Below are 27,234 nucleotides of genomic sequence, written 5' to 3'. Positions count from 1 at the left end.
TTGCACTGTAACCCGGGAATCATTTAATCTTGTGTATCTAGCACTAATTTCTTTCATATTCGTTTAATATCAAATCTTTTTTCAAAAAATTCGTAAATATCATTTAAAATCACTCAAAATCATCTAATTTGTACTTGTGTCCAATTTAAAGCTGACTGATTTTAAAGCGATTATTTCATATTTTTAAGTTATATTTTTAAAATGTATTAAATAAAGCCTTAAAATAGATGATATCTATAAAGTCCTACCTTGTTAAAGAATAATCCTATTAATCCTATAATTAACTATTGCCAGTTGAGAAATTGGCAAATAAAGATAGCTATTTCATTGGGGGAATAAAAAAACAAGGGAGGTAATTGTGTTATCATTTCCGGGGTGAATGATTTTTAAGTGTGAGAATGATACCTATGATCGTATAATAGTGAGTTGACAACCTATTGAGCAAAAGACATAGAAATAATTATGTTTTGACTTTCTTTGAAAATATGAAATTCTCGCTTTAAATGATTTTTACGAATTTTTAAACAAAGTTTTGATATTACATGTAAAACAAGTTTATATGATACCCGTGTTACAGTGAATTGATGGCCCGATGCTCGTTGGTCTGACACTCAATACTGCACCATTAAACTACATGTAGAACATAAATAAAACTTGTTTATCACATTTTAGTTTTGTTAACATAAATCAAAGCTTCATTTTTACAATTTGCAATAATATATCACATTTTAGTTTTGTTAACATAAATCAAAGCTTCATTTTTACAATTTGCAATAATATATCACATTTTAGTTTTGTTAACATAAATCAAAGCTTCATTTTTATAATTTGCAATAATATACACTTTGTACTATTTTTTTGAGAGAGGGTGGGGGGGAGAGAGGAGAGGGAAAGGGAGGACATTGACATTCTAGCTATTTATGACCTCCTGTTCGGGAGACTTAAGTCTCGTTTATTAATTTTATCATTAAATTTTTAAATCTCCATTTAAAGATACATTCCCGCGTACAAACTGGGTGATTTAATGGTATAAATGGACTAAAAACATATTCAAACTAATTAATTTGTCATAATTTTGCTTCAAATCCTTCTCAAACATTGTAATTGCGAAGGAATGCCCTGCTATAAAAATTCAATCAAACCCGGTCATTTTTACGTCACGTGACCTACCTCTCTTGGAAGTCAGAGGAGGATTCATTGCATACACAAGACGATGTCTTTAATCGCTTACTATTTATTACAAATATCGAATCCTAATTCGTCGGGTTACCCTTACATTTTTGTCCTGTATACGCTCCATGAGTGTTTTTCGGGGAATCCAGTATTTTTCTAGTAAGATTGGATATCTTTACTTTTACTTTCCATATATACCAAAATTGCCATACTTTTATTGGAAATAAATCTCATTAATTATATGCACTAGTGAGTTGATTATGGGCTTGTCATGTTAATAAATGTCTAACAGTTTATATAACATTTAAAGCCTAAATAAAGACCTGTAATAGGCAGGTTTAGCTCTTACATAACATATGTTTAAATTTAAAGTTAAAGGTTTTTAAATGTGAATTGTTGTGATTGTTTATCGTGCATGGTATTAGTATAAGTCGATACAGGTGCAAGTGGTTATATTGACAAGTCGCCTTGAAGCGTTTTATTCTAAGTACGGAGATCATCATAACAAAAACAAATGTAACACAGAAAATCTCCTGACATAAATATAGGAGCCACGGTGGCTAAGTGAGTAAGATGTTGGCTCACTAACCTGGATGTCCCGTGTTCGATCCCGGTGTTGACTGAGGGAGTTCATCAGGATTTTCCGGCATGGTTCCTCCTTGTCATTGGTGGAGGACCGAGGGTCTGGCAAGGGACAATGTATAGTCATTCGGATGGGACGTAAAACCGAGGTCTGACACACATCAGCGTGCACGTAAAAGATCCCTTGGCAGTTGGAATTCGATATAAGAGTAGGCCATAGCACTGCTGTCCAGGGAAAATTTCCCTCGTAGCACACTGTATGGCGCATGCCCGTCTTCATCAGCCCAGAACAGAACAGTAGGATGTTAAACCCCATTTTATTTTATTTCATTTCAATAAGCAGATTGTTTTCGCTCTTGGTGGAGCTTAACCGTGCGATGCCCGTCTTCATCAGCCCAGAACAGAACAGTAGGACGTTAAACCCCATTTCATTTTATTTCATTTCAATAAGCAGATTGTTTTCGCTCTTGGTGGAGCTTAACCGTGCAATAACTAGACATTTTCAGTGTTATTGCACACTTTTGCTAGTTTACACCTGTTTTAGCAGAAATCATACAGAGAACGAAACCTGTTATCTCATGAAAGGCGTGCTATAAATATAACATGTAAACCCAGGTTTACTGGTAGACACATTTGAAGTATTATAACTGTTTATGCCATTATATATTTTAAGATAGTTTAACAAGTTTGACTCCGTCTACAACCCCCACTCCTATGTTTCTAGGGAGTTTTAATAAGTTATGGTCATGAATGAAAGAACACTCTTCCTTAATTAGAAGCAAGAGTTATAGTTATTATATTGTCCAAAAGTGTCTCAAACAATCAAATTGCTTATCTCTGTTTAGATTAAAGGGCATGTGGCTCTATTTTTTGGAACCTTGAAATAGACAGATGGTTCTAAAAGCACATCAATTAATGTACTATGAATGTGTGTTAAGTGATTTATATTCAATTTATAAAAACAATATTGTAATTTCTTATCAATTATGTTCGGTGAAATATGTGAACAGTTCAAATTGAACGGCAGTCATTTATGCCTGCTTAGTGCATTCTACACATTTTTTAAATTATTATTTTGTCGTTTGTGAATCAGCCATTACTAATTACGTCTACATTGTAGTGTAGAATATATTTTTATTTGTTCATTACAAAATGGCACCGGAAACCATAGGGTACAGGACTTGTGTACTGATTATAAAATGACAATTATGTCTTGAATATTGGATATTAGGATCCTGTCACGGCAACATAACAACATCAATATTGATTGAAATTGATTAATATTGAATTCTAATTCGTGTTTTTGATTTTGAATATTATGAAAAATATTAAGTTAAGAGACTTAGCTCCTTTAAACAACAAATGTTCATCAATTAGTCAAGTGTGTCCCAAAAAGTGTGACAAAAAGACGGCTGGACGGACATTTGGTTTAATGAATCCATTTTAATACCATAATCCCCAGCTTTCTTTGAAAGTGAGATGGACAAAAATCCACGATCAATAAAGGATCATAAAATGATGTGGATATACATGTAATTTTCTCCTTCCAAAATCGATTCTAAAGTTTTTGGATTTTAAAGTTATTCCTCTTATACAGATCTATATTGTAGACATGATTGAAAATTTCTCAGAAGCCGCCAACGCACATGCATGACACATAAATAAAATTTAACAGACTGCATTAACGAGACTCAATAAGTAACAACTGGACATACAAAGATACAAATAACCTGGAAAAGGTAAAAGAAAGCAAACTAAAATGGACTCTTCTAACCAGGCACTTAGACAATAAACTAACTATCAGCTCATTCAACAATAACTCGCTCACAGAAGTCTAGCAATCTGAACATGCATGAACCAGCAATCCGTATGAACTCAAGAAATAATGTCAAAAGTTTATTCCGTCCGATTTCGCTGTATTTATGTACATGTAAATGTATTTGATTTTATCCAAATTGTATACATTCTATTCATTTCCGTTACGTACACTTACGGACATTAAACAAATAATTATACGTTTGTGATTTGTGTGGAGGTGAAAAGAAAAGGTTGGCATAATCCTTTCGGGAATCTCACACCAGACAGAATAATACCGTAGATTTCCTGTGGTAGAAATAGCTTCCAGCTAATAACACAAACAACAGAATATAAAACCCCTCATCCATGTGACGGAAGAATATATGTCTATGTTTTATAGTAGACATTTACTGTAGGCTAAACATTCTCTATTTTCCCTTTTTTTTTTTCAATATGCTAAAAGCATCTTGATAAATATAATTAAAACGGCGGCGGTTGTCAACAAAATTGTCAATTTTCTTGAGTTAAAGCCACAAAAAAATAAAAATACCAAAAATAATCTCAATGGAATTTTAGACAGACTGGACCTCGGGCCTGCCACCATTTCCAAGATAGGTTGCCAGGCAACAAAACATACACCCACAGCAGCTAAATCGTCCGGGCAGTCAACAAGAGTTGTCACATTTTTTTACTTTTGTTGGTAATGAAACATTTAAAATACACTAAAATCTGATTAAGAGTAACAACTCATTAATTAATTATCAGAAAATCATACGAAACATTTAATATCATGGATTTAGCTGTTCAAGTAATCAAAATTCATTGAAAATCAATATACTTGTTCGTCTCAAGACCTTAAAGTCTGTATCAATCTGCATTCAATCGGATGATAACTTTAGCCTCTAGAGTGTCACAAGATTTTTCAAAGTGATCAAGGGCCATAACTTTGGCAGTAATTATCCTAAATCGCTGAAAATCATTAGACTTCTTCGTCTCATGACCTTAAACACTGTGTATAAATTTAAAGTCAATCGGATATAAACTTTAGCCTCTAGAGCATCTACAAGCAATTGTCGATGCCAGACCAACGGACGGGACCAATGGACGGGGGCGAAGACAATATTCGACCACATTTCAATATGGGGGTATAAAAATTAGTACAAAGACTAAATAAACCTTTTCAATGATATCAAATTAAAGCGGAATAAATATTTCTCAAAATTATCAAAGTATACTTGTTTTCGACTAAAATCGTCGATTTTGGAATTAAAATGTCGGTGAACTAGCTTAGTGTCTATTCTCAAGCTGAGCTACATGTAGTTGTAGACAGACAGTGTTAGTTTAGTATGGACCTCGGGCAGAAAAAAGTTTTCTTATTTTAATTCATTTAAGATGCATTATTTAAGGTTATGATAAAGAGAGCTATTTGTTCCTGCCATAACAGCTCAAAAATAGATAATGAAAAATGAATATACTGAAAATTTCTTTTAAATTACTTTATTCTGAGTGAAGTTATGAGTTGAACTTGAAAGTTTGACAATTAAAGTAGTCTTGATTGTAAAGTACAATAAACAAATTCTCGATTGTCCATTTTATCATTAACTGTTACATGGCAAAAAGGTTCTATTCCATTAAATATCTAAGCCATCTGGTTGCCTAGAAAGTTAATTATTTGAGTAAATGTCTATATAAAGATTCATATAACATTGGAAACTCGAAAAAAAGAGAGCTGCAATAGTCAGATTTCGCTCTTTAAAAACAAAAGAGAGCAATCACCCACAAGTTCAAATTGAAGCGCAGATTTTTTACGATATACTACAAAATACTTCTCTAAAAAGCCGATAGATGGGCTAGTGTTATGATGGCAGACGATTGCAAGCAGGTGTTTTAGGCAACTATGTTGTTTAAACTTTTTGATTGAATAAAATGGGGTTAAACAGCCTACTTTTTTGCAGCAACACAGTTTGACACAAACTACGTATTTATGGGATTAACACGTGGTTCAATTTTATTCCAACAATTCGCTTGCGCGTGGGGGTCTTTAGCAGTCGGAGGAAACAGGACAACCCGGAGAAAACCCACGAGGTTGGACAGGCGACTCTACTCCTTGCCAAGTACAACCGGGGAATCGGAACCACATCAGCTGACTCAATGACAGACCTTATATGATACAGTGCGCAAGTGCTAACCATTCGGCCGTCCAACCCCCCAAGACTTAAACGTACGGGAAACCCTGCGATTAAACTGCAGGAAAAGAAGTTGGCCAAGGATAATCCCAGAAGATAAAAGATAAATAAATTATTTTGAATATGTTTTCAGTCCAAATATATCATGAAATTACAGGCTTCGATATTTATGATAAATGGACCCTCCCTCAATCAAGTGAGGTGACAAACAAGGATGCTAGTGGGAGTTTTTTGCTATTTTAATATTTTTAGAGGGATATATTAAAGCAAACTGTTAATAGATCAATTAGTTTGAATAGGTTTTTTTTAGCCCAAATATGTCATCAAATCTCACAGCTTGTACGTGGAAAGGCATTTTTAACGGGACTGTTGCAATATGGATGTCGGTAATACATCATTGGTTGCATCGCGACTAAAACAGTATAATAATACCATATATAAATATAATCGGATGTCTCACATCTCATGTGGGCGTTTATTCTCAATATCGTCTAATCATGTCAATTTACTACTGTGCATGACTCAAAAGCGTGTGAAATAAATAAATCTTCTCTTCAATATTTTTAAAATCTTTTTAACTTTTTTAAATCTTGGGTTGACTCTAAAGTGAGGTGAATAATATTTCTTCTAAATATTTTTGAAACCTTTTTTAATTTGTGTGAAATAAATGATTTTTCACCACGATATATTTTAAACCTTTTTATAACTTTTATAATCATAAGATGGCTGTGAAGTGAGGTAACCAATTTTCTCCTCATTATTTTTTAATCTCTTTTAATTTTGGTAATTTTAAGTTGACTTTAAATATAAAATAAACATTTTTCAAATTGCTCTGTTTATCCCGTCTGCACGTATTCTTTTTCTATTGCCCTGACAACATAAATTTATGTTTTTGAATGTCAGCATTCCAGACATCTATCCAATCTGTTTTTCCTTTTTAATGTGTGGTTACTGCGTAAGAGTCAATTGCTTGGTGTTCAAATACTGAAGTTGCTGATTGTCATCTGGTCCTCGAAATATTTGATATCAGAAACCCATCTTTTCACGGTAAGATAGCAACATCAATGTTGGTTTAAAATGACCAATAAGTCTTGTTTGCAATGTCGAAGACTGTGGATGGTATTGAGTTAAAGACTTTAAATAATCAATTTGTGTACATTTTAGTTTAGATTGAACCATGAAAAAACCATGATATTGACTGAAAAATGCAATTGATGATCAGAAGCCTTTAATTGCTGCTGTGGAACATTTGTAACAAATAGACTACATATACAGCGTATATAAATTCCAGAGATGCTTGCTGGAGGTCGGGTATTCGATCCCTGCATTGGCCGAGAAAGTTCATCAGGATTTTCTGACGTGGTTTTCCCTTGTCAGTGGTGCAGGACGGATGGCCTGACAAGGATAGGTGTCTAGTCGTTTGGATGGTATGAAAAACTGAGGTCCTGTCTATACACTGATGTGCACATAAAAGACCCCTTGGGTTTTGGAATTCGATATAAGAATTAAGAGTAGGCGTAGAGCCGCTGCCTTGGCAAAATTTCCCTCATCATAGCACACTGTATGGCCAGGGCTGCCAACAACCAGTATCGCAGCGCAATTTGCGATACATATTTTGTCCGTTGCTAATCAAAAATTAAACTCTAAAGTTTTTGATTCGCAGTAACTGCGAATCATTAATATGCCTGTCATTTTGGATATTGACACAAGGATAATCCGCATTTGAAGACTAGAAGGCTTTTTCAACACTTTCAACGTGTATAAAATGTTGAATAAAATTTTATAAACAAAACTGAATTCTCCGAGTGACATTTTCTACTCGAACTACCCAGACACAATTCATTATACGGTACTATATAATACAGGGACATAACTCTATGAATAAGGACTATTAAACCGGAAATAGGGAATCAGGTAGTACCACTCACGTTGCGAGACATCAAGTAATTATATCATATTCATTTTGAAAGAAATAAATCCAGTGTATCCCCCACGTATTGTAAATAAAATATAAAAAAATAAATTATGTTAACGTATTGTAAAATGATAAATCAAAGTAAAAATTCCCGTAAAATATCGCGTGTGTCTAGTTAATCGAAGTGCGCCCGATTTAACAAAAGTAGCAATACACGATAAAAAGCAGACGAAATTGTTTTCTAACGAAGATTTCTAACGTAACAAAAAATAACAATTAAAATGATTGGGGCTTCGGAAGTCACTGTTAAGAATTGGCTTTAGACATAAGACCTAACTAAATGTCTACATCACATTCACAAACTGTCACAAGTACTTGTGGCAGTGCTAAAAAAATCTAAGAATAGTAAGAATGGAATCTAATCATATTTGTTATGAACTAAAGTAATATCTTGTTATTTAGGTGTTTTATGTTCAAACTGAAAAACTGCTAATCAATTTTTAAATTTGCTAATCAAATTTGGCAAAATTGGACTTTTTGATTAGCAGTGCTGCTAATCAACTGTGAAAAATTACCGACAGCCCTGTGTATGGCATATGCCCGTCTTCATTATCCCAGTCGGAGCAGAACAGTAGGACGCTAAACCCCATTTCATTTCATTTCATATAAATTCCATATGATAATAAATTCAACTTCCAATAACAGAGAATATGCGTGTCAAAATATAGAAATTTTTTTTAACTTAAATTGAGTCGTCATTCCTTTCAAGTCATTTCTGATTTTTTTGTTATCATCGCCTGGAACTATTTATGGTACTGCTGATCAATAGTTGCATTTCTAGTTGGCCTTGTCTTATGAAACTAAATTAACTCATAACTGAAAGTGCATGCCTCTGGCCTGATTTCTACTTGAACAAAACACTGAAATTACTGACTCATTATTTTTATATAAATTGTCATCCTTGCCAACAGTCTTATTATCTTTGAAATAATCATATAGCTGGCAATATACTAACTCTTCGCAAAATATTAAACTAATCATTTAATTTTAGCGTCAATGAATCAATTGAAAATGTCAGAGTATAAAAAATCAATTCTGATAACAATGTTAATATTTCTACATACTGTCAACTTTATTAAATTCTTGGGAACATAAATTGAATCTTTCGGCAAAAATCAATCTGATTAAGATACAGATCTATATTTTATTTCGTTTTTTTATACTTTCGATGGAAATGAAATGAAATGAAATGGAGTTTAACGTCCTACTGTTCTGCTCCTAACCTGGGCTAATGAAGACGGGCATACGCCATACAGTGTGCTATGAGGGAAATTTTGCCCGGACAGCGGCACTACGACCTACTCTTATATCGAATTCCAACTGCCAAGGGATCTTTTACGTGCACGCCAATGTGTACATGGGACCTCGGTTTTTCCTCCCATCCGATCGACTAGACAGCTTTCCTTGTCAGCCCCTCCGTCCTGCATCACTGACAAGGGAGAACCACGCCGGAAAATCTGGATGAACTTTCTCGGCCAATGCAGGGATCGAACACCTGACCTCCAGGCTAGCGAGCTAGCGTCTTACCCACTTAGCCATGTGATCCCCTACTTTCGATGGCCTATACACTACATGAATATCTGATCGGTTGTAAGGGAAGGTCATGTCAGAGGTCATATGTGCGACTTTTGACCCTATGATGTCAGACATTGATTAATCAACCAGCGTTGATATTTCTAGTGGTTTTATTGGCTAATCAGAATGCGGCTTATATAACAACTCTTCCCGATCCTAGTGTAGTAAAGACTTTCACGGAGATTTCTTTATTGACTATAAAAAATACAGATTGAAAATTGACATGTACATGTAATATGATTGAACAGAAAATGACTAGAAAACGTATTGAATTAAAATTCAAGTTGGTTACAAAGACAAGCAAATCGAAATATTGAACTAGAAAAAACGAAACGAAATAGGATGTGTTTTAATCGGGTTGGGATAATATCTAATTACTCAAGGCTAAATCCCCGCTAAAATCTACTTAAGTTGATCAGTAGATAATCTCCCGACTTAGATTGGATTGAGAGAGAGAGAGAGAGAGAGAGAGAGAGAGGGAGGTTTAATGTCCACTACACACAAACTAGGTTATTTCGGGACTAACATATGGTTTAATTTTATTTCAATAATTTGCTTGCGCGTATGGGTCTTTAGCAGTGGGAGGAAACCGGAGGACCCGGAGAAAACCCACGAGGTTGGACAGGCGACCATACTCCTTGTTACGTACAACCGGGGATTTGAAACCACGCCAGTTGATTCAATGACAGGCCTTATGATACAGCACGCACGTGCTAACCATTCTGCCATCCAACCCCCCTGGATTAAAAAAGGGGCCCATCAAAAGATATTACCAAACATGAGAATATAATCTACATTTTACAGCGTAGTGTTTGAATGGAGTTAGCTACATTGACCTTATAATACATAGTATTTACAGCGTAGTGTTCGAATGGAGTTATCTACATTGACCTTATAATACATAGTATTTACAGCGTAGTGTTCGAATTGAGTTATCTACCATGACCTTATAATACATAGTATTTATAAAAGTTCAAAATTTCATCATTCTCCTTTATTAAGGAACTTGTTGGCTATTTAATGGATAACCCCTGACATTTCAATAAGCTTAGATACAGCAATGTTTTTAGTACGGTGGCTAGGTGGTTAAGACGCTGGCTTGCTAGCCTGGAGGTCGGGTGTTCGATCCCTGCATTGGCCGAGAAAGTTCATCTGGATTTTCCGACGTGGTTTCCCCTTGTTAGTGGTGCAGAACGGAGGGCCTGACAAGGACAGCTGTCTAGTCTTTTGGATGAGACGAAAAACCGAGGTATACATTGGAATGCACGTAAAAGATCCCTTGGCAGTCGGAATTTGATATAAGAGTACGCGATAGTGCCGCTGCCCGGGCAAAATTTCCCTCATAGCACACTGTATGGCGTATGCCCGTCTTCATTAGCCCAGTATAGGAGCAGAACAGTAGGACGTTAAACCCCATTTCATTTCATTTTTAGTAGATTTTTTTTTATTTTGTATCTAAAAATTAACTGTCACTCGTATGTCTATCCTTTGTAACAGACAATCTCAAATTCAGGGACTGCCAGTGACATATATCATGAATATTCAATCTAGTCGATTCTAGTAAATGTCACCGTTATTGTTATCTAAAGAAATTCGTGGACGAAAACTCATTCAAATTGAGAGTATTCTCCTGTCCCACGCAATTAAAATATACTCATTTTGTTCTGGTGCAGAGAAGAAAATTATATCTAGTTTCCTAGTTTTATAAATTATTACTTCCCTGAGCAAACTCCCACTTCAAAGATAAAAATAGACAATTTACTGCACTCACCAACATCCATTACTTTACCGATTAACTATACAAAAGAAGACTTTTATCTCTAGAACTTTAACGCAACAAAAGACATTCTGGATAATATTGATCCTGATATTTTAAATGTTAAGGATGCATAATGTAAGAACTAAATCTGCCTAGTGCAGGTTTTTGTTTCTGGCTTCAAATGTTATATAAATTATTTTTTAGACATTTATTCAAATGGAATAAACACCCGTGCTTTTTAAAAAGTTAATGTTAAAATGGATAATCAAGACTATGTTAATTATCGTAACAATGTACTTGACAATTGTGACTATCTACGGTACATCTTGTTAAAACTTCCAACACTTATAACTCAAATGACCAGCACATAATCAAAGAAGGCCGAGATATTAAATGGAATAGAATACCTGCGCTATTTAATAATTTAATGTTAAAATGGATAATCAAGACTTTGTTAAATATCGTAACAATGTACTTGACAATCCTGACTATCTATGTACATCTTATTAAAACTTCAAACATGAATAACTTCCCTGAGAAAATATTTATTTTTTATTGAACTGTAGTATAGCAATAATGGCCAACTCTTTTATCAAAATCTTACATCTTTAAATTCTATCAATTACTGAATAAACCACACTTGGTATAAACTGCATGTGTATACAAAATGAAATGAAATGAGGGTTTAATATCCTACATTAAGCTATATATTATTTCGAATTCTGTCAAGAGTTCCCTAAGTGCATGCCAATGTGTACTCTGTACCAAGAGAGGCCACGCTGCTACACCCCTTCCTTCAAGATGTTATAAACTCCATGTGTACCAGCTACCAGTATACAAATTGAAATGAAATGAGGTTAAACCTTCTACATACACATGTATGTGCCCAGACAGCAGCACTACAGCCTATTATTATTTCTAATTTTAACTGTTAAGGCCTCCGTCCTGCACCCCATATAAACGGCGTGTTAAGTACAGTGTGAATTAAAAGAAGATTCAGACTCAGTATTTATTAATGATCTTAAATTTGTGACGTCTTCACGTAAGAAGATAATTGAAATATGAGTTTTTCCTCATGTTTCCTATTTCATTTTTCAGGGTTATAATAATATGCCTTGTTTAATACAGAACCCAGTTAAAGAAAATCAATGCCATAAACATAGATTGGATGACGTCAACATATCTCTATTGATTTTTCTCTCCCATGCCTTGAAACGAGAAACTCGCAAAATGACTATACTCCTGATGCAGCAGCTCCTAGTTCTGGTATTTTAAGACCCATATTAGGTTATTCTTGACATAAAAAGTGGGTAAAAGCAAACTTTGACATTATTCTTGTAGACAGTTTAATAAACCAAGGGAAAAGCTATCGGTAAATGATGGTGCTATTAGTAGTGGGATATGGGGAGATATTAAGCCATAATAAATCAACTGGCTGGTGTGAAGATACTCTCTTTCTCTAATACACTTTAAGACTAGTTAGAGCTTGCCACTGTTTTTATTAAACATATATTAAGCTGGTAATGAATTCAAACTTAGATTTCCTTCTTTCAAGATAACAATTGTCTCCAAATAAATGCATCAATATGACCTTCTTAATGGAAAATGAAGTGGAATTGAAAGTCTGATTTTTTTGTACCGAATCAGATAATGAAGATGGTATATATACTTTGAGAGTATAGTTACCATCTACTCTTTATCCAATTCCAACTGTCAAGGCTACTTTTAAGTGCATTCGCAATGACTATGAGTACATTAATATGGTATGATTTTCCAAGGTATGATTCAAGATTAATATGACATGATTAAAGATTAATTTGGCATGATTACGGACTAACTTGTATGATTAAAGATTAATATGGTATGATCAATATGGTATGATTCAAGATTAACCTTAGATTCAAGATCAATATGGCATGATTAAAGATCAATATGGCATGATTAAAGATTAACCTTGTATGATTAAAGATTAATATGGCAAGATTAACCTGGTATGATTCAAGATTAATATGGCAAGATTAACCTGGTATGATTCAAGATTAACCGTGTATGATTCAAGATTACCATGGTAGGTTTCAAGATTAACCATTCGGCCACCCCAACTCCCTTATATTTTGAGGACAATAAGACCACAATGAAATGTTGGTGTATTCAAGTGAATGGTGGCTTACTAACTAAGAGGCCTTGCGTTCTATAATAATTCTCCATTCTGGTTTTCAGCCTTGTCAGTGATGTACGATAGGGGGGGGGGGGCTGACAAGGAAAAAGTGTTAAGCATTTCAAATAGTATGAGAAACTACGATCCACTCACATATACGTTGGTGTGAATATAAAAGGGCCCTTGACAGTATTGTTGCTAGCTGGGCAAAATGCCCCTTAGAGGACACTGAATGGCTATGCTCAACGTCATTAGATCAGTTTGTGAAGATATGTACGACGTAAAATGCCATATTTTATTTCATTTCTTCAAATTTAATGACTGTTAAATATTTCAGTTTTTCGTGTTAAAATATTTAATCAGGAATCCTTCAATACAGACTTTCAGTCAGTCACATCCAAAGATTCCCTGCAGTGACGCCACAGAATTTATTCTTTCAGTGACTAGTAATGACATTTCAAAAGGTGACCTCTGACTCATCGCTAATCAAGAGAGGAAAAGGTTTCACATGCACACTGAGTCTAGTGGGCATCAGCCAGAGGTGTTTCATACAACTAATTGAAGAGAGAGAGAGAGAGAGAGACAGAGAGAGAGAGAAATGGAGTTTAACAGTCAGCCAGATGAGTTTCACGCAACTAAATGAATTCGAACAGAGAGAGAGTGAGAGAGAGAGAGATGGCATTGAATTCGAACAGAGAGAGAGAGAAAGAGAGAGAGAGAGAGAGAGAGATGGCATTGAACGTCCACTCGACACAAACTAGGTCATTTCGGGACTAACATACAGTTCAATTTTATTTCAATAATTCGCTTGCACGTAGGGTTCTTTAGCAGTGGGAGGAAACCGGAGGACTCGAAGAAAACACGCGATGTTAGACAGGCGACCCAACTCCTTGTTACGTACAAGCCGGCTAATCGAAACCTTGCCATTTGACTCAATGACAGACCTTATGAAATACAAGCTAACCCCCCTCGAATTCGAACAGAATAATAAGATGCTGTATTTTAAGAATGTATAAATAAATTTCTAAAAGTGAATAAAATAAAATGTAGAAATTAAATTTACTTACAAGTATCAGGCCGGATATAAGTGATGATGTACCCGTCAAAGCCACGTAAAACTTGGGGGTGAGTGTGTTCAAAAACATTGATGCTGAAATAAAAACAAAATAAAATAAAGATATGCTTTATAAACAAAATTCTTGATTTTCTATTTTAAAGCTTAAACATAGATTATGCAAGAACTAAATCTGCCTATTGCAGATCTTTCTTTAGGCCTGAAATGTTATATAAACTATTAAATAGACATTTATTAACAAAACAAGACCATAATCGACTCTCGATGGCATCGGATATTTGAGATTTTAACTAGATTAAAATGGTTCGCCATTTTAAAATTTAATTTAAAAACGGGAAAGCGAGGTTAAGTCCCGATTATACCAGTGCCCTGCTTACCACAGTGCACACATCTTGTCAAAATTACAAACAATGATAACTTGGCTGAGAATAAAGTAATTTGAATGAAATTTTCAATATTTTCTTTTTTTATCATCTATTTGAATTATTATAGCAAGAATGACCAACTCTTTATTAAAGGACAATATTGGTTCCATTCATTATCACATATGTGATAGAGCTGGTTAAACACATTCCAGATATAATTTTAACACAGAGATCATTGCTACGATAGCTGAGTAATACAGGTTTCCTGAAACGTAAGTGACTAATGCCAAAGGAAAACACGAGTCATCTCTCTATATAACTGACTGATGTGACGAGTGATAACAGATACACGGCCGAATTTCTGCTCACTAATAATTTCTTCGAAGACTAAAAGTTGTTATATGGGACTGTAAGAGGATACCTGACAATTGCTACGATAGCTGAGTAATACAGGTTTCCTGAATCGGAAATGACGAACGCCAAAGGAAAACACGAGTCATCTCACCTATGTAACTGACTAATGTGACGAGTGATAACAGATACACGGCCAAATTTCTGCTCACTAATAATTTCTTCGAAGACTAAAAGTTGTTATATGGGACTGTAAGAGGATACCTGACAATTCAATAAAGTAATTGAATGTCATTAGATAAGAGAACACGAGAAAAATAGAAATAGTCCGTACATTCCCTTGGTTATATTCATTCTATACCTTATAAAAACATGGTAATGCACAGACTTTTTCTGTTTTTCTTTCGTGTTCACTTATCTAGTGGCAGTCAATTCTTTTTATGAATTGTCAGATATCCTCTCACAATCTCACACAACAATTTTTGGTCTTGGAAGGAATTATTAGTGAGCAGAAATTTGCCCGTATATCCATTATCACTCGTCACATCAGTCAGTTATATAGAGAGATGACTGGTGTTTTCCTTTGGCATTCGTCACTTCAGATTCAGGAAACCTGTATTACTCAGTTATCGTAGCAATGATCTCTGTGTTAAAATTATATTTGGAATGTGTTTAACCAGCTCTATCACATATGTGATAATGACTGGCACCAATATTGTCCTTTTAACTAATGTATCTTTAAAGAGTCATTATCCCACGGAGAGCTATCTCTGCCTATTGTAGGTCTTTCTTTCAGGCTTCTGTTACATAAATTATTATTAGACATTTATTCACCTGAGAAGATCGTAATAAAATCTCTAAAGTATCATATGGCTGAATCGTTTTAATCTAGTTAAAATCTCGAGTATTCGATGCTATCGCGAGTCGATTATGGTCTCGTTTTGTTAATAAATGTGTAATTAATAGTTTATATAACATTTCAGGCTTAAAGAAAGACCTGCAATAGGCAGATTTAGCTCTTGTATAATTTATGTTTAATTAGACAGGTGTTGATTACACCAGAAGGTGAAGGATAGTTCATGACAATTACAGGTAATATCAATTAATCAAGTAATTTACTCAGACTTATCCTTATATAATTTCTTCAATAACAAGAAAAAAATAAAAATAAGATTACAAATTAAAACTCTTGTAACATCGCTTCAAAGTAATTAACACAGGCTTATCCTTATATAATTTCTTCAGTAACAAGAAAAAAATAAAAATAAGATTACAAAATAAAGATACATTATGGGAGATTAGATAACGAGTTGGCAGTTCTCACTATAGTAGTTAAAAACTAGATAATGTAAAGGCAATTTGCTGAAAATTTCAGTCAAATTGATCCACCATGAACCGAGAAATAAGCATCGAAAGTTCTGCATTGCCTCGGTCATCATTACGAACGTCGGTAGGACAAAAATCATAGTCTCGATATCTATTTAATCGTTTAATCGAGAAGGAAAGTTATGCAGCAAATCGGATCATAATCCAACAAATATTGCAGGCTGGCGTTGACATCGAGAGTTGATTATGGTCTTGTTTTGTTAATAAATGTCTAATTAATAGTTTATATAACATACATGTATCAGGCCTAAAGAAAGACCTACAATAGGCAGATTTAGCTCTTGCATAATGTATGTTTAAAACTCTTCAGTTTTGTGATTCTATCGTAGGCTCTGATAATTCGACACAGCTAAATGAAATGGGGTTTAATGTCCTACTGTTCTGCTCCTATACTGGGCTAATGAAGACGAGCATACACCATACAGTGTGCTATGTGGGAAATTTTAACCGGGCAGCTGAGCTATGGCCTACTCTTATATCGAATTCCAACTGCCAAGGGATCTTTTACGTGCACGGCAATGTGTACACGGGACCTCGGTTTTTCATCCCATCTGAACGACTATGCAGCTGTATTTGTCAGGCCCTCTGTCCTGCATCACTGACAAGGGAGAACCATGCCGAAAAATCTGGGTGAACTTTCTTGGCCAATGCAGGGATCGAACACCCTACATCCAGACTAGCAAGCCAGCGTCTTACCCACTTAGCCACCGTGACACACACCCCTCCTTCGAGAGATAAACAATAGGTATTATTCAAAAATATTGCAAGTACTGGGGCTTAAACATGCATTTTGCAAGAGCTAAATCTGCAAATGGCAGGTCTTTCTTTAGGCCCGATTTGTCACTTGCGTTTACAGAAAAATTATATAAATTGATAAACATCGCAGCTAACATCACCCAAGTTGAATTGCAGCTCCATTGGATCACTGTTCGGGAGTTACTCAGGCCTACCAGTTACAGTACAAGAGTACACGCAGGCTAACAAGAAGTCGGCTATAATTATGCCTCATTGATTTGGTCCATTCCTTTCAAATTTTCGCTTCTTATCTATATATTAAAAGTCTTATTTTTAATTTGTAGTAAAAATAAATGTGATACGAATTGAATTACAACCCTGTCTCAAACCACAGCCATTGAAAACGTTACTTGATAATCAAGATTATGTAGGTGGAGTTAAAGCCTATCAATCAACCGATCGTCCATTCTCGGAGACGGTGTAGAGAGAGTTGACTCCTATTTCTAGTCAAAAATTACAATAGTGATAACTTTGTTCAGAATAAAGTAATTTGACTGAAATTTTCAATATTTTTTCTTTTATCATCTATTTTTGAACTGTTATATCAAGAATGGCCAACTCTCTATTAAAATCTCCCATAATGTATCTTTAATTAAACATACATTATGCAAGAGCTAAATCTGCCTAAGGCAGGTCTTTCTTTAGGCTTGAAATGTTATATAAATTATTAATCAAATATCAATTAACTTATCCTGACTATAACTGATTTTTGGTGCTATCATTAGCCTGCGATATTTAGTGGATTTGAATAAATTTTGTGATGGATAATTCAACTCAAAAATGGATAATTGAGATTTTGTTTAATATCGTACCAACGTTAGTAATGACGATCGATCGAGGCTAGCCTAAAAAGTGGAGCAATTTGACTGAAATAATCAGCATATTCTGTTTTCATTATCTATTTTTTAACTAATATAGCGCAAACTGTCAGCTCTTTATCTAATCCTACCTAATACCCCTTTAAACTGTAAGAATTTCTAAATTAATGTACATTTTCAACAGTTAGCATGATAAGAGGCTGTTAATTGACAAGACATCAATCAGTAATGTTGTTTTTATTACCACTTTAATATGTTTTTTTTTTATCTGATGTCACATATATTTTATGTCATGGATGTTCGTAATTCTTTAGAGGTGTAAATTCTCTCTTAGAATATAACAGAGAGAGAGAGAAATGGGGTTTAACGTCCACTCGACACAAACTAGGTCATTTCGGGACTAACATATGGTTTTAATTTTATTTCAATAATTCGCTTGCACGTAGGGGTCTTTAGCAGTGTGAGGAAACCCACGAGGTTGGACAGGCGACCCTACTCCTTCTCACGTACAACCAGGGATTCGAAACCACGCCAGTTGACTCAATGGCAGACCTTATGATAAAGCGCACACGTGCTAACCATTCGGTCATCCAACCTCCCCGGATATAACAGACTTTGAATGATTATGTCATGGATGTTTGTAATACTTTAGAGGTGTAAATTCTCTCTTAGAATATAACAGACCTCGAATGACTCCTAAATTCTTTAATATAAATATCCATATATTGCCATACAGTCAGTACTGACAGGCCATTTACTGCACTTAATAGTAAGGGGTCCAAATTAAGAGAAAATCAGATAATAGGATAAAAGTAAATGTTGTAATTAAAACTGACACGTCGACAGATGAAAAATGCATAAAGTATTAAACAATATAATAATTCAACAAAAACAATGGATGAGATTAACCTTGTTAACAAATGACAACTTGAAGAGTGATGATATGTTAAAGGACAACATTGGTGTCAGTCATTATCATATATGTGATAGAACTGGTTAAACACTTTCCAAATATAAAAAAAAATTGACTGTCATTAGATATGAGAAAGGAGAAAAATAGAAAAAGTCCGTGCATTACTATGGTTTTATTAAGTATAGAAAGAATAAAAACAAGGGGATGTACCGACTATTTCTATTTTTCTTGTTTTCCCATATCTAGTGACATTCAATTAATTTTTTGAATTGTCAGACATTCGCTCACAGCCTCACATAACAACTTTTGGTCTTAGAAGGAATTATTAGTGAGCAGAAATTTGCCTGTGTATCTGTTATCACTCGTCACTTCAGTTAGTTACATAGAAGGATAACTGCGTTCGTCACTTCCCTTTCTTGATAGTTTCAAAGCGCATCTATCGTAGCAATGATCTCTGTGTTAAAACTATATTTGGGATGTATTTAACCAGTTCTATCACATAAGTGATAATGACTGACACCAATATTGTCCTTTAATCACTTACTAGCCAGTAAATCTTAAAGTGATTAATTTAAGAAACATTGACCGATTATCACACCTTTATAATACAACCGGAGATTCAATCTCTCATTAAAGTGACTATCCCAATTTTAACAGAGTCCCAGAAATAAAAGTCTGTGTATGTATGAAATTTAACCCCCAAAATATAGAGGAATGGTGTATGTACCTTGCTTCAAAATTTCAGCCCAAAATATTGAGTCATTGGACATGAACGACAAAACCATTTATTCGGACACATAACCCTTTTAAGATTTTGGGTAATTTTTTTTTTGTTGGGTGACTTGATACCGATATTCTATTGCTGTTCCTTTGAAAGGTCTATACAGAGCATGACTCACTTGCTGTACTTGATAATGAAAGGTAAATTTCACCTATTCGTTATTTTAATAAAATAAACGTCTGGTTTTATCCAGACACTGTATAATACAGCTTGGGACACCGGTCTCGATTTCCAAATGAAGACTGATGGTTTTAAGTTGTTTGAAAACGTATCATGTATAGTGAGTTAGTTACTTAGCCCTTAGGTAGAGGATTTTATGGGATTTTAACACAAAATTAAGAAGTTTTATTCTCCAAAATATAATCGAGATTGGCCCTTTAAAAAAATAAAACTACTAGCTGTATTTATTTTAGTCTGATTAAAATACAGATCTATATTTCGTTCCGTTTTTTTTATACTTTCGATGGCCTACACTGCATGAAGATCTGGAAATTGTACTCGAAGGTCGTATCAGGGGTCATACGAGCGGCTTTTGACCCTATGACGTTGACGCTTTGTAGTGGTTTACCCACAGTTCCGTGCATGGCATGACAAGAAGTCGCTGTAACAGACCGTTTCATTGGCTTATCACTCACTTCAATGAAAACGCCGGTAATATAACAACTCTTCCAGATCCTAGTGTAGTAAAGACAAGTAAAATATAATTTTGAACTATAACAACTCTTCCAGATCCTAGTTTAGTAAAGACAAGTAAAATATAATTTTGAACTATAACAACTCTTCCAGATCCTAGTGTAGTAAAGACAAGTAAAATAAAATTTTGAACTATAACAACTCTTCCAGATCCTAGTGTAGTAAAGACAAGTAAAATAAAATTTTGAACTATAACAACTCTTCCAGATCCTAGTGTAGTAAAGACAAGTAAAATAAAATTTTGAACTATAACAACTCTTCCAGATCCTAGTTTAGTAAAGACAAATAAAACGCAATTTTGAACTTTAAAAAAAGAAACAAAATAGGATCTGTGTTTTAATCAGATTGTGTTTGTTTCTATTGCGTCTGTCTTGTATACATGTACAGAATATTTCAAAAGAAAAAGCTGCATTTGATGCGACTACTGAAGTGTATTGTTACTTTGTGAAAAGCTCTACAAAGAATGTCTGTGTCCTGCTGTCTGTGTAACTGAGCTATTTTCACATCTCCCAAGTCCATTAAATTAATCAATTTTTATATAAAAGTTGAACAGCTACACGTAAGCCGCGTGTAGAAGATATCGTGGTTTATCCGCTCGTTAATGCATTTATTAATAAACTAATTTCTTTCTGCTCATATACAGATTATTTCTCTAATGAAGCCAATTTAAGAGGGTTGTTGAACGCAGATCAAAGCAAATATGGCTCATGATAAAAGGTTTTTCATCAAGAACTCTTGTATGATTTACAATAGAAAGGAGTTTAACATCTTGTCAATGAAAATATTTGGTGATATTGAGACTAACATAGCAATAAATGTTATACTATGATACTACATGTAAGTGTAATGCTAGAGAGTGGTGAATTTAGCCCAGACAGTGGCATTCCCAATCATTGAATTCCAATTGTCAAAGGTTTAAGAATTGTTGTATGATTTACAATAGAATAGAGTTTAACATCTTGTCAATACAATAATTTGGACATGTTGAGACTAACATAGCAATGAGAGAGAGAGAGAGAGAGTTTAATGTCCACTTGACGCAAACTAGATCATTTTGGGACTAACATATGGTTCAATTTTATTTCAATAATTTGCTTGGGCTTAGGGGTCTTTAGTAGTGGGAGGAAACCAGAGAACCCAGATAAAACCTACAAGGTTTTACAGGCGACCCTACTCCTTGTCGCGTACAATTGGGGACACCGACAGGAGAACTTATCTGTCAGTCAATTAACATACCTTAAAATGAGAATATCAAAGTATTTAATCATAAAACATAGGCCCTACAGTTAAATCTGTAGTTTTAACATTTAAAAAAATTGGGTTAATACTAAAAACAATCTTAATCCCAGAGATCACTTTACTCTTTGATTATCTTTGGTAAAACTCACAGGCCATTAATCAGCTTGAAATCAGTTCCTAAGCTCCGCCCCCAGTGGCTACTGATTGGCAGGATCTGTAAGAATGAAATGCTGCTGATGTCTTGACAATTAGTCATCGGTTTGTCGCATGAGATACATATTAATGATCCTTGGAAAAGTTTTCACATCTTGACATCAAAAGTTCATTTTTGTGAGTGTTGCGGCTAAATATGTGAAATTTCTGAAGGAACGCCAGTTTGAGTCGCCATCTTGGATCTTTGTGAAGTGATCGACAGAAGGATACATCACGTGACATTCAAAATGGTCGGAAAGTTTTTCCAGGGATAAACAAAGGGTAAACTTATCTCGGGAATAGAGATTGTACTAAAAATTCTCATATTCTTTGGAAAAAATATCTTTGCTAATCTAAAGTAAAAAACAAAATATGTAAAAAATTGTCCGGCTGGCAAATATTTTTTTGAAACAAACAGGTACTTTCAATAAAATATATAAACATAAATAAAGGCATTATAATGATCCATAATTCAATAAAATACAGAATAAAATAATTAAAAATAAAAATATATAAGAGTAAAATAAAAAATAAAAGTTAAATCAGTATACTTACAATCGTACATTTTGATATTATAAAATATTTACTAGGTTTGAAATATCCTGATTATTATACAACCTTTTAATTAACACGTCCTCATTTCACTTGTAGCCTGCCTGATAATAACAGGATATCATTAATATAACATTATGAGGATAGACGGAACACAAACGGCATGTTTGTAGCTAATCCCAAAGATTTAGTCAGGCTAGAGGACAAATACATGATCAGATCGCTACACAAAATTTCATTTCAATTAAAAAGCCATAAAATCTGATCAGAAAATTGCATTTTTCCAATTATTTTCCACATATCGTACACAGGTAAATATAAATAATTGTTCTCCTGTAAGATTAAAAACCTCGCTACCCAAATTTTTTACATATTCAGCAGAAAAATATCATTCGATAAATTTAATATCCCAGTTATTTTAACTAAAAACATCACCACTCAAATAAAATCTATTATCTCACTGCCATTTAAAATTTAAGTTCAGAGATTACATTTATCCATGCATACAGTTCATATAAGTTATCCTGTTTACCCATAATCTAAACTTCGATCAGTAACAGTATAACATTCTATTACATTCATACCACATCATATCAAAAACTTCCTGAAGGATTTTTATAACTTAAAAGTTAAATAGAAATTTCTAGCAAGTAATCTGTTGTTTTTATCTGAAGTTATCATGAATATAATTTCATTTTATAGAAAAATTAATCGAGATACACCAATATGTACCAGACGCTACGCTACGTACTTAAGTAGCATGCTATAATTTCTCTTTGAACTAAAAGTACAAACAAATAACCTACACACAGAATAGTGAATTGCAAATATCTTTCTTATAGCAGAAATACCAAGCCTGGAAATAAGGCACCCGTTACAAGATATCGTAAGGCACAAATTCAATTTAGATTTGTCAGGATTTAAAAGTTCCAACAAAAACCTTACCGAATCTCAAATACCTTTCTACAATAACACAAATAGGCCTTGAAATAAGACACCTGTTACAAAATATCGGAAGGCACAAATTTAGGATTTGTCATGATCTAAAAGTTTCAACAAAAAACCTACGTAAATCTACTGAATCTCAAATACCATTCTACAATAAGAGAAATACCAGGCCTGGAAATACAATGTAATACACCTGCTTGTTACAAGAAATTGTCAGGCTTTCCGGCACAATCCCTCGGATGCCTATTAATTTTGTCTGGCAATGTCTTTACTTATATTATTCAAAATGTCAGACACTTTTTCATTAGTGTGTTGACATTTTAGGATGTATTTATAACTTAGATCATTTTATCGAAGCTGAAGTCGTTAAAACATTTAATATCAGTGAGTAGAATTTTCTCTGAATTGTATTAAAATGTTGAGTAATAAAAGAATTGAAAATCGGACCATTTTTATAACTGATAGTACAAAATATTTGTGAAAATTCTTCAAACTAAGTTACACTTCTGCTGCTCTGTACCTCCTCTTACAGTACTTTTTGTTATTGAAAGTCATGTATGAAATATATTTACATTTATAAAACATTGTTTCTAACATACCAGACCCATCTTTCTCAATTTTGAATACAGAAGAATATCATTTGAATTTTGGTATATGTTCATTAAAGATACATTATGGGAGATTAGATAAAGAGCTGGTAGTTCTTACTATAATTAATAGTTAAAAACTAGATAATGTAAAGGGAATTTGCTGAAAATTTCAGTCAAATTGATCCACCCTGAACCAAGTATTTAGCGATTGAATTTTGAGCCTAGCCTCGATCATCATTACTAAAGTAGATACGATAAAAAAACATAGACTCGATTATCTACTTTTTGATTTAATCAGAAGCAGCAGACCGGGTTCTAATCCAGTAAACATCGCAGATAAGTTAATTAATGTCTAATTAATAATTTAGATAACATTTCAGGCCTAAAGAAAGACCTGCAATTGGCAGAATTAGCTCTAGCATAATGTATGTTTAATTTAGCTACACAGTAAAAGGCAATTCTGTAAAAACCAAAACCCAGTTTCAGGACAGAATGTATTGAACCTCGCTACATCAGTACAATCAGTCATTGTTTTTTTAAGGTGAGCGATCAGTCGATCCTTCTCAAGCGCCTGTCGCTCACCTGAATGTTGACTGAGGGGAGGTTTTCTCCCTCACCTTAAAATTGAAAATCGCTCTCCTTTACAAAGTCATGGGGGTTTATTATCCTTTCTGAAACCAGGAATGACCCCCTAACATGCAGTTATTGACCTTCAAAACCATTTCCCATACATACAACTAATCACTCTCCTTAATATCAGATCACTCTCCTTAATTTCTAAATCACTTTTCTTATCGAAACTGGACGAGCTTTTATAGGGGAGCGATTTTTTCAATTTGTTGATTAAGTTGAGCTTTTCTCGGCTCTCCTCTAAAATACAAACAACAATGACTGTATAATCAGTCTGAAGAGTTCAAATAAGAAAGAAACTAGTTACTGTAAAAAGGCATAATTAGTTGGTCCATTATATCTCGTATATTCACAAACTTCGGAAATAATTTTTACGTTTCAAAATATTTTTTTTCATTTATGTAAGAAATGTTTTGTACCAGAAACATCTGCCAAATTTTATTCATTAATTTAGTTAGCTGCAAAATAATAGACAGAAAACATCATAAATACTTTTCACATTTTGAAATATTTTTTCATTTATCAAACAATTTTTTTTACCGTATATATCTACATGATCCATTGTAAAACAAAATGCTTCTGTTCTGTCTAATTATCCTTTTTGCAGTTGAACACCTGGGAAATCTTTTAATGGATTTTCATGTCTAAATAACCAGAAATAAGTATCAAATCCTTGAAATCTATTCAACTCACAGGGAAGAGTGTTGGTTTCCACAGAAAATAAACAATAAGTAATTGACTAGTAGAATCAATCCGTCTTTTCCCAGTGCCATACAGAATGACCAATTCGTGATAATTAATTAAGACAATGCCTGTGGGTTTCAAAAAAAAAGTTGAACAGAGCATGATGAATAAAAACCAAATAAAGGTTTGAGACCATAATTAACAGTTTGTTTTTTGCTTGAATTATAAAGCAGTATGAAAGGAATAGACAGATATTAATTAACAGGTTTTTTGGATTAAATAAAACCATATGAAAGGTAAAGACAGATATTAATTAACACCTTGAGCAGTTTCAGTAAACTGACAATTAGTTTTTCACAATTCATTTAGGTTTCAATTTTCTCATTTTGTCAGACATTAGTGATTGTCTTAAGGCGGTTAATGACACATCTAAGTTTTATGTTTCTTACATGAAAGGATGAACCTTGAAAGAAACGAGACGATGAAATGAAATGGGATTTAATGTCCAACTTTGATGACAGGCATACATGAACAGCATGCAGTGTGCTAGGAGAGAAATTTTGCATGGATAATGCTGTTCATGCTTGTTCTTCATCCACAAGGGGTCTTTTACATTCCTTTTTTTTTATACCATCGGCATCACATCCAACAGACTAAATGCATTTTCCTTGCCAGGTCCTCCATAAGTCATCAGTGACAAGCAAAAAGCAGACTGAAAAAGTCCTGAGGAATTTTCTCGACCAAAACTGAGACCGAAACCCAGGACATCCTGGTTAGGGATTCAGCGCTTTACTCCCTGTGAGCCACCAGCGGTTCCAAAGAAAGGTACATAAATTAAATGAATATCTTTACTCAATTTTAAGGTTGTTGAGACTCTATGAATAAAAATCACGATTTTTATCCCACATAAAAACACCTACAAAAATCATACTTTACAGACAATTTTGACAGTAATTAGTGTTTGAGATGAGATATGTTAGCCACCTGTGCCCACGTATTCATTATCATCTACAGACACAATTAGATGATTTAATCAGATTTTTATATTACAAAAGGTATGCCCCAAGTCAAACAATATTGGAAGTCATAGAAAGTATGGAACATACATAGATCTACCTACTGTATAATCTAACAGGGGAGAGAGAGAGAGAGAGAGAGAGAGAGAGAGAGAGAGAGAGAGATGGGGTTTAACGTCCACTCGACACAATCTAGGTCATTTCGGGACTAACATATGGTTTATTTTTATTTCAATAATTCACTTGCGCGTAGGAGTCTTTAGCATTGGGGAGAAACCGGGGTTTAACGTCCACTCGACACAATCTAGGTCATTTCGGGACTAACATATGGTTTATTTTTATTTCAATAATTCACTTGCGCGTAGGAGTCTTTAGCATTGGGGAGAAACCGGAGGACCCGGATAAAACCCACGAGGTTGGACAGGCGACCCTACTCCTTGTCACGTACAACCAGGGATTTGAAACCACGCCAGTTGACTCAATGACAAGCTTTATGATACAGCGCACACATGCTAACCATTCGGCCATCCAACCCCCACACCCCCCAGAGAGCGAGAGTAGTGAACATATCTACTGTATAAACTAATAGAAAGAGCTGTTATTTGTTATAGCAAAATATCCAATTTAACCAAACATTTGAGATTTCTCTATCAAGATTAGCCCAAAAAATTGTTAATTATCAAGATCTGAAATGATACATGGAACAAAAAGGTTCAGCAATAACCAAATATGATAGTCTATTAATAATTAAAAAACCCACAAGCCAATAATATACCAGAATTAAAATGACAAAAACCGTTAATGGAAACAAAACAGCTGTTTAGTTAGCTTCTCGACAAAGCACCTTAATTAGGATATAATAACCCACAGTTTATCAAACGACTCCTTAAGGCTAGGATTGGTCATATATCATACAGTTACAACATGGAAGCCATGATGGCAGTAATGACAGCAAGGTCAGCATAAGAACCACAGCTGTAGTGTCATTATCCCCCACTACT

The 27,234-nt window shown here is 34.2% G+C and overlaps 1 protein-coding gene across 1 annotated transcript in view; it reads right to left on the bottom strand.

Moving 5' to 3' along the window:
• The window catches only part of LOC126828865 (suppressor of tumorigenicity 7 protein homolog), a 65,623-nt gene that overhangs the window by 21,694 nt on the left and 16,695 nt on the right, over window positions 1–27,234 (bottom strand). Inside the window, exon 2 of the mRNA XM_050558941.1 lies at window positions 14,273–14,355. Within this exon, the coding sequence (XP_050414898.1) occupies window positions 14,273–14,355 (83 nt within the window). The remainder of the gene's footprint in view (window positions 1–14,272; window positions 14,356–27,234) is intronic.

The sequence above is a fragment of the Patella vulgata genome, chromosome 7 (genome assembly GCF_932274485.2).
Source record: "Patella vulgata chromosome 7, xgPatVulg1.2, whole genome shotgun sequence".
In the NCBI taxonomy this organism is placed as follows: Eukaryota; Metazoa; Mollusca; class Gastropoda; family Patellidae; genus Patella; species Patella vulgata.
Note: the sequence above shows the minus strand (reverse complement) of the source record. Positions and strands in the feature narration are given on the sequence as shown.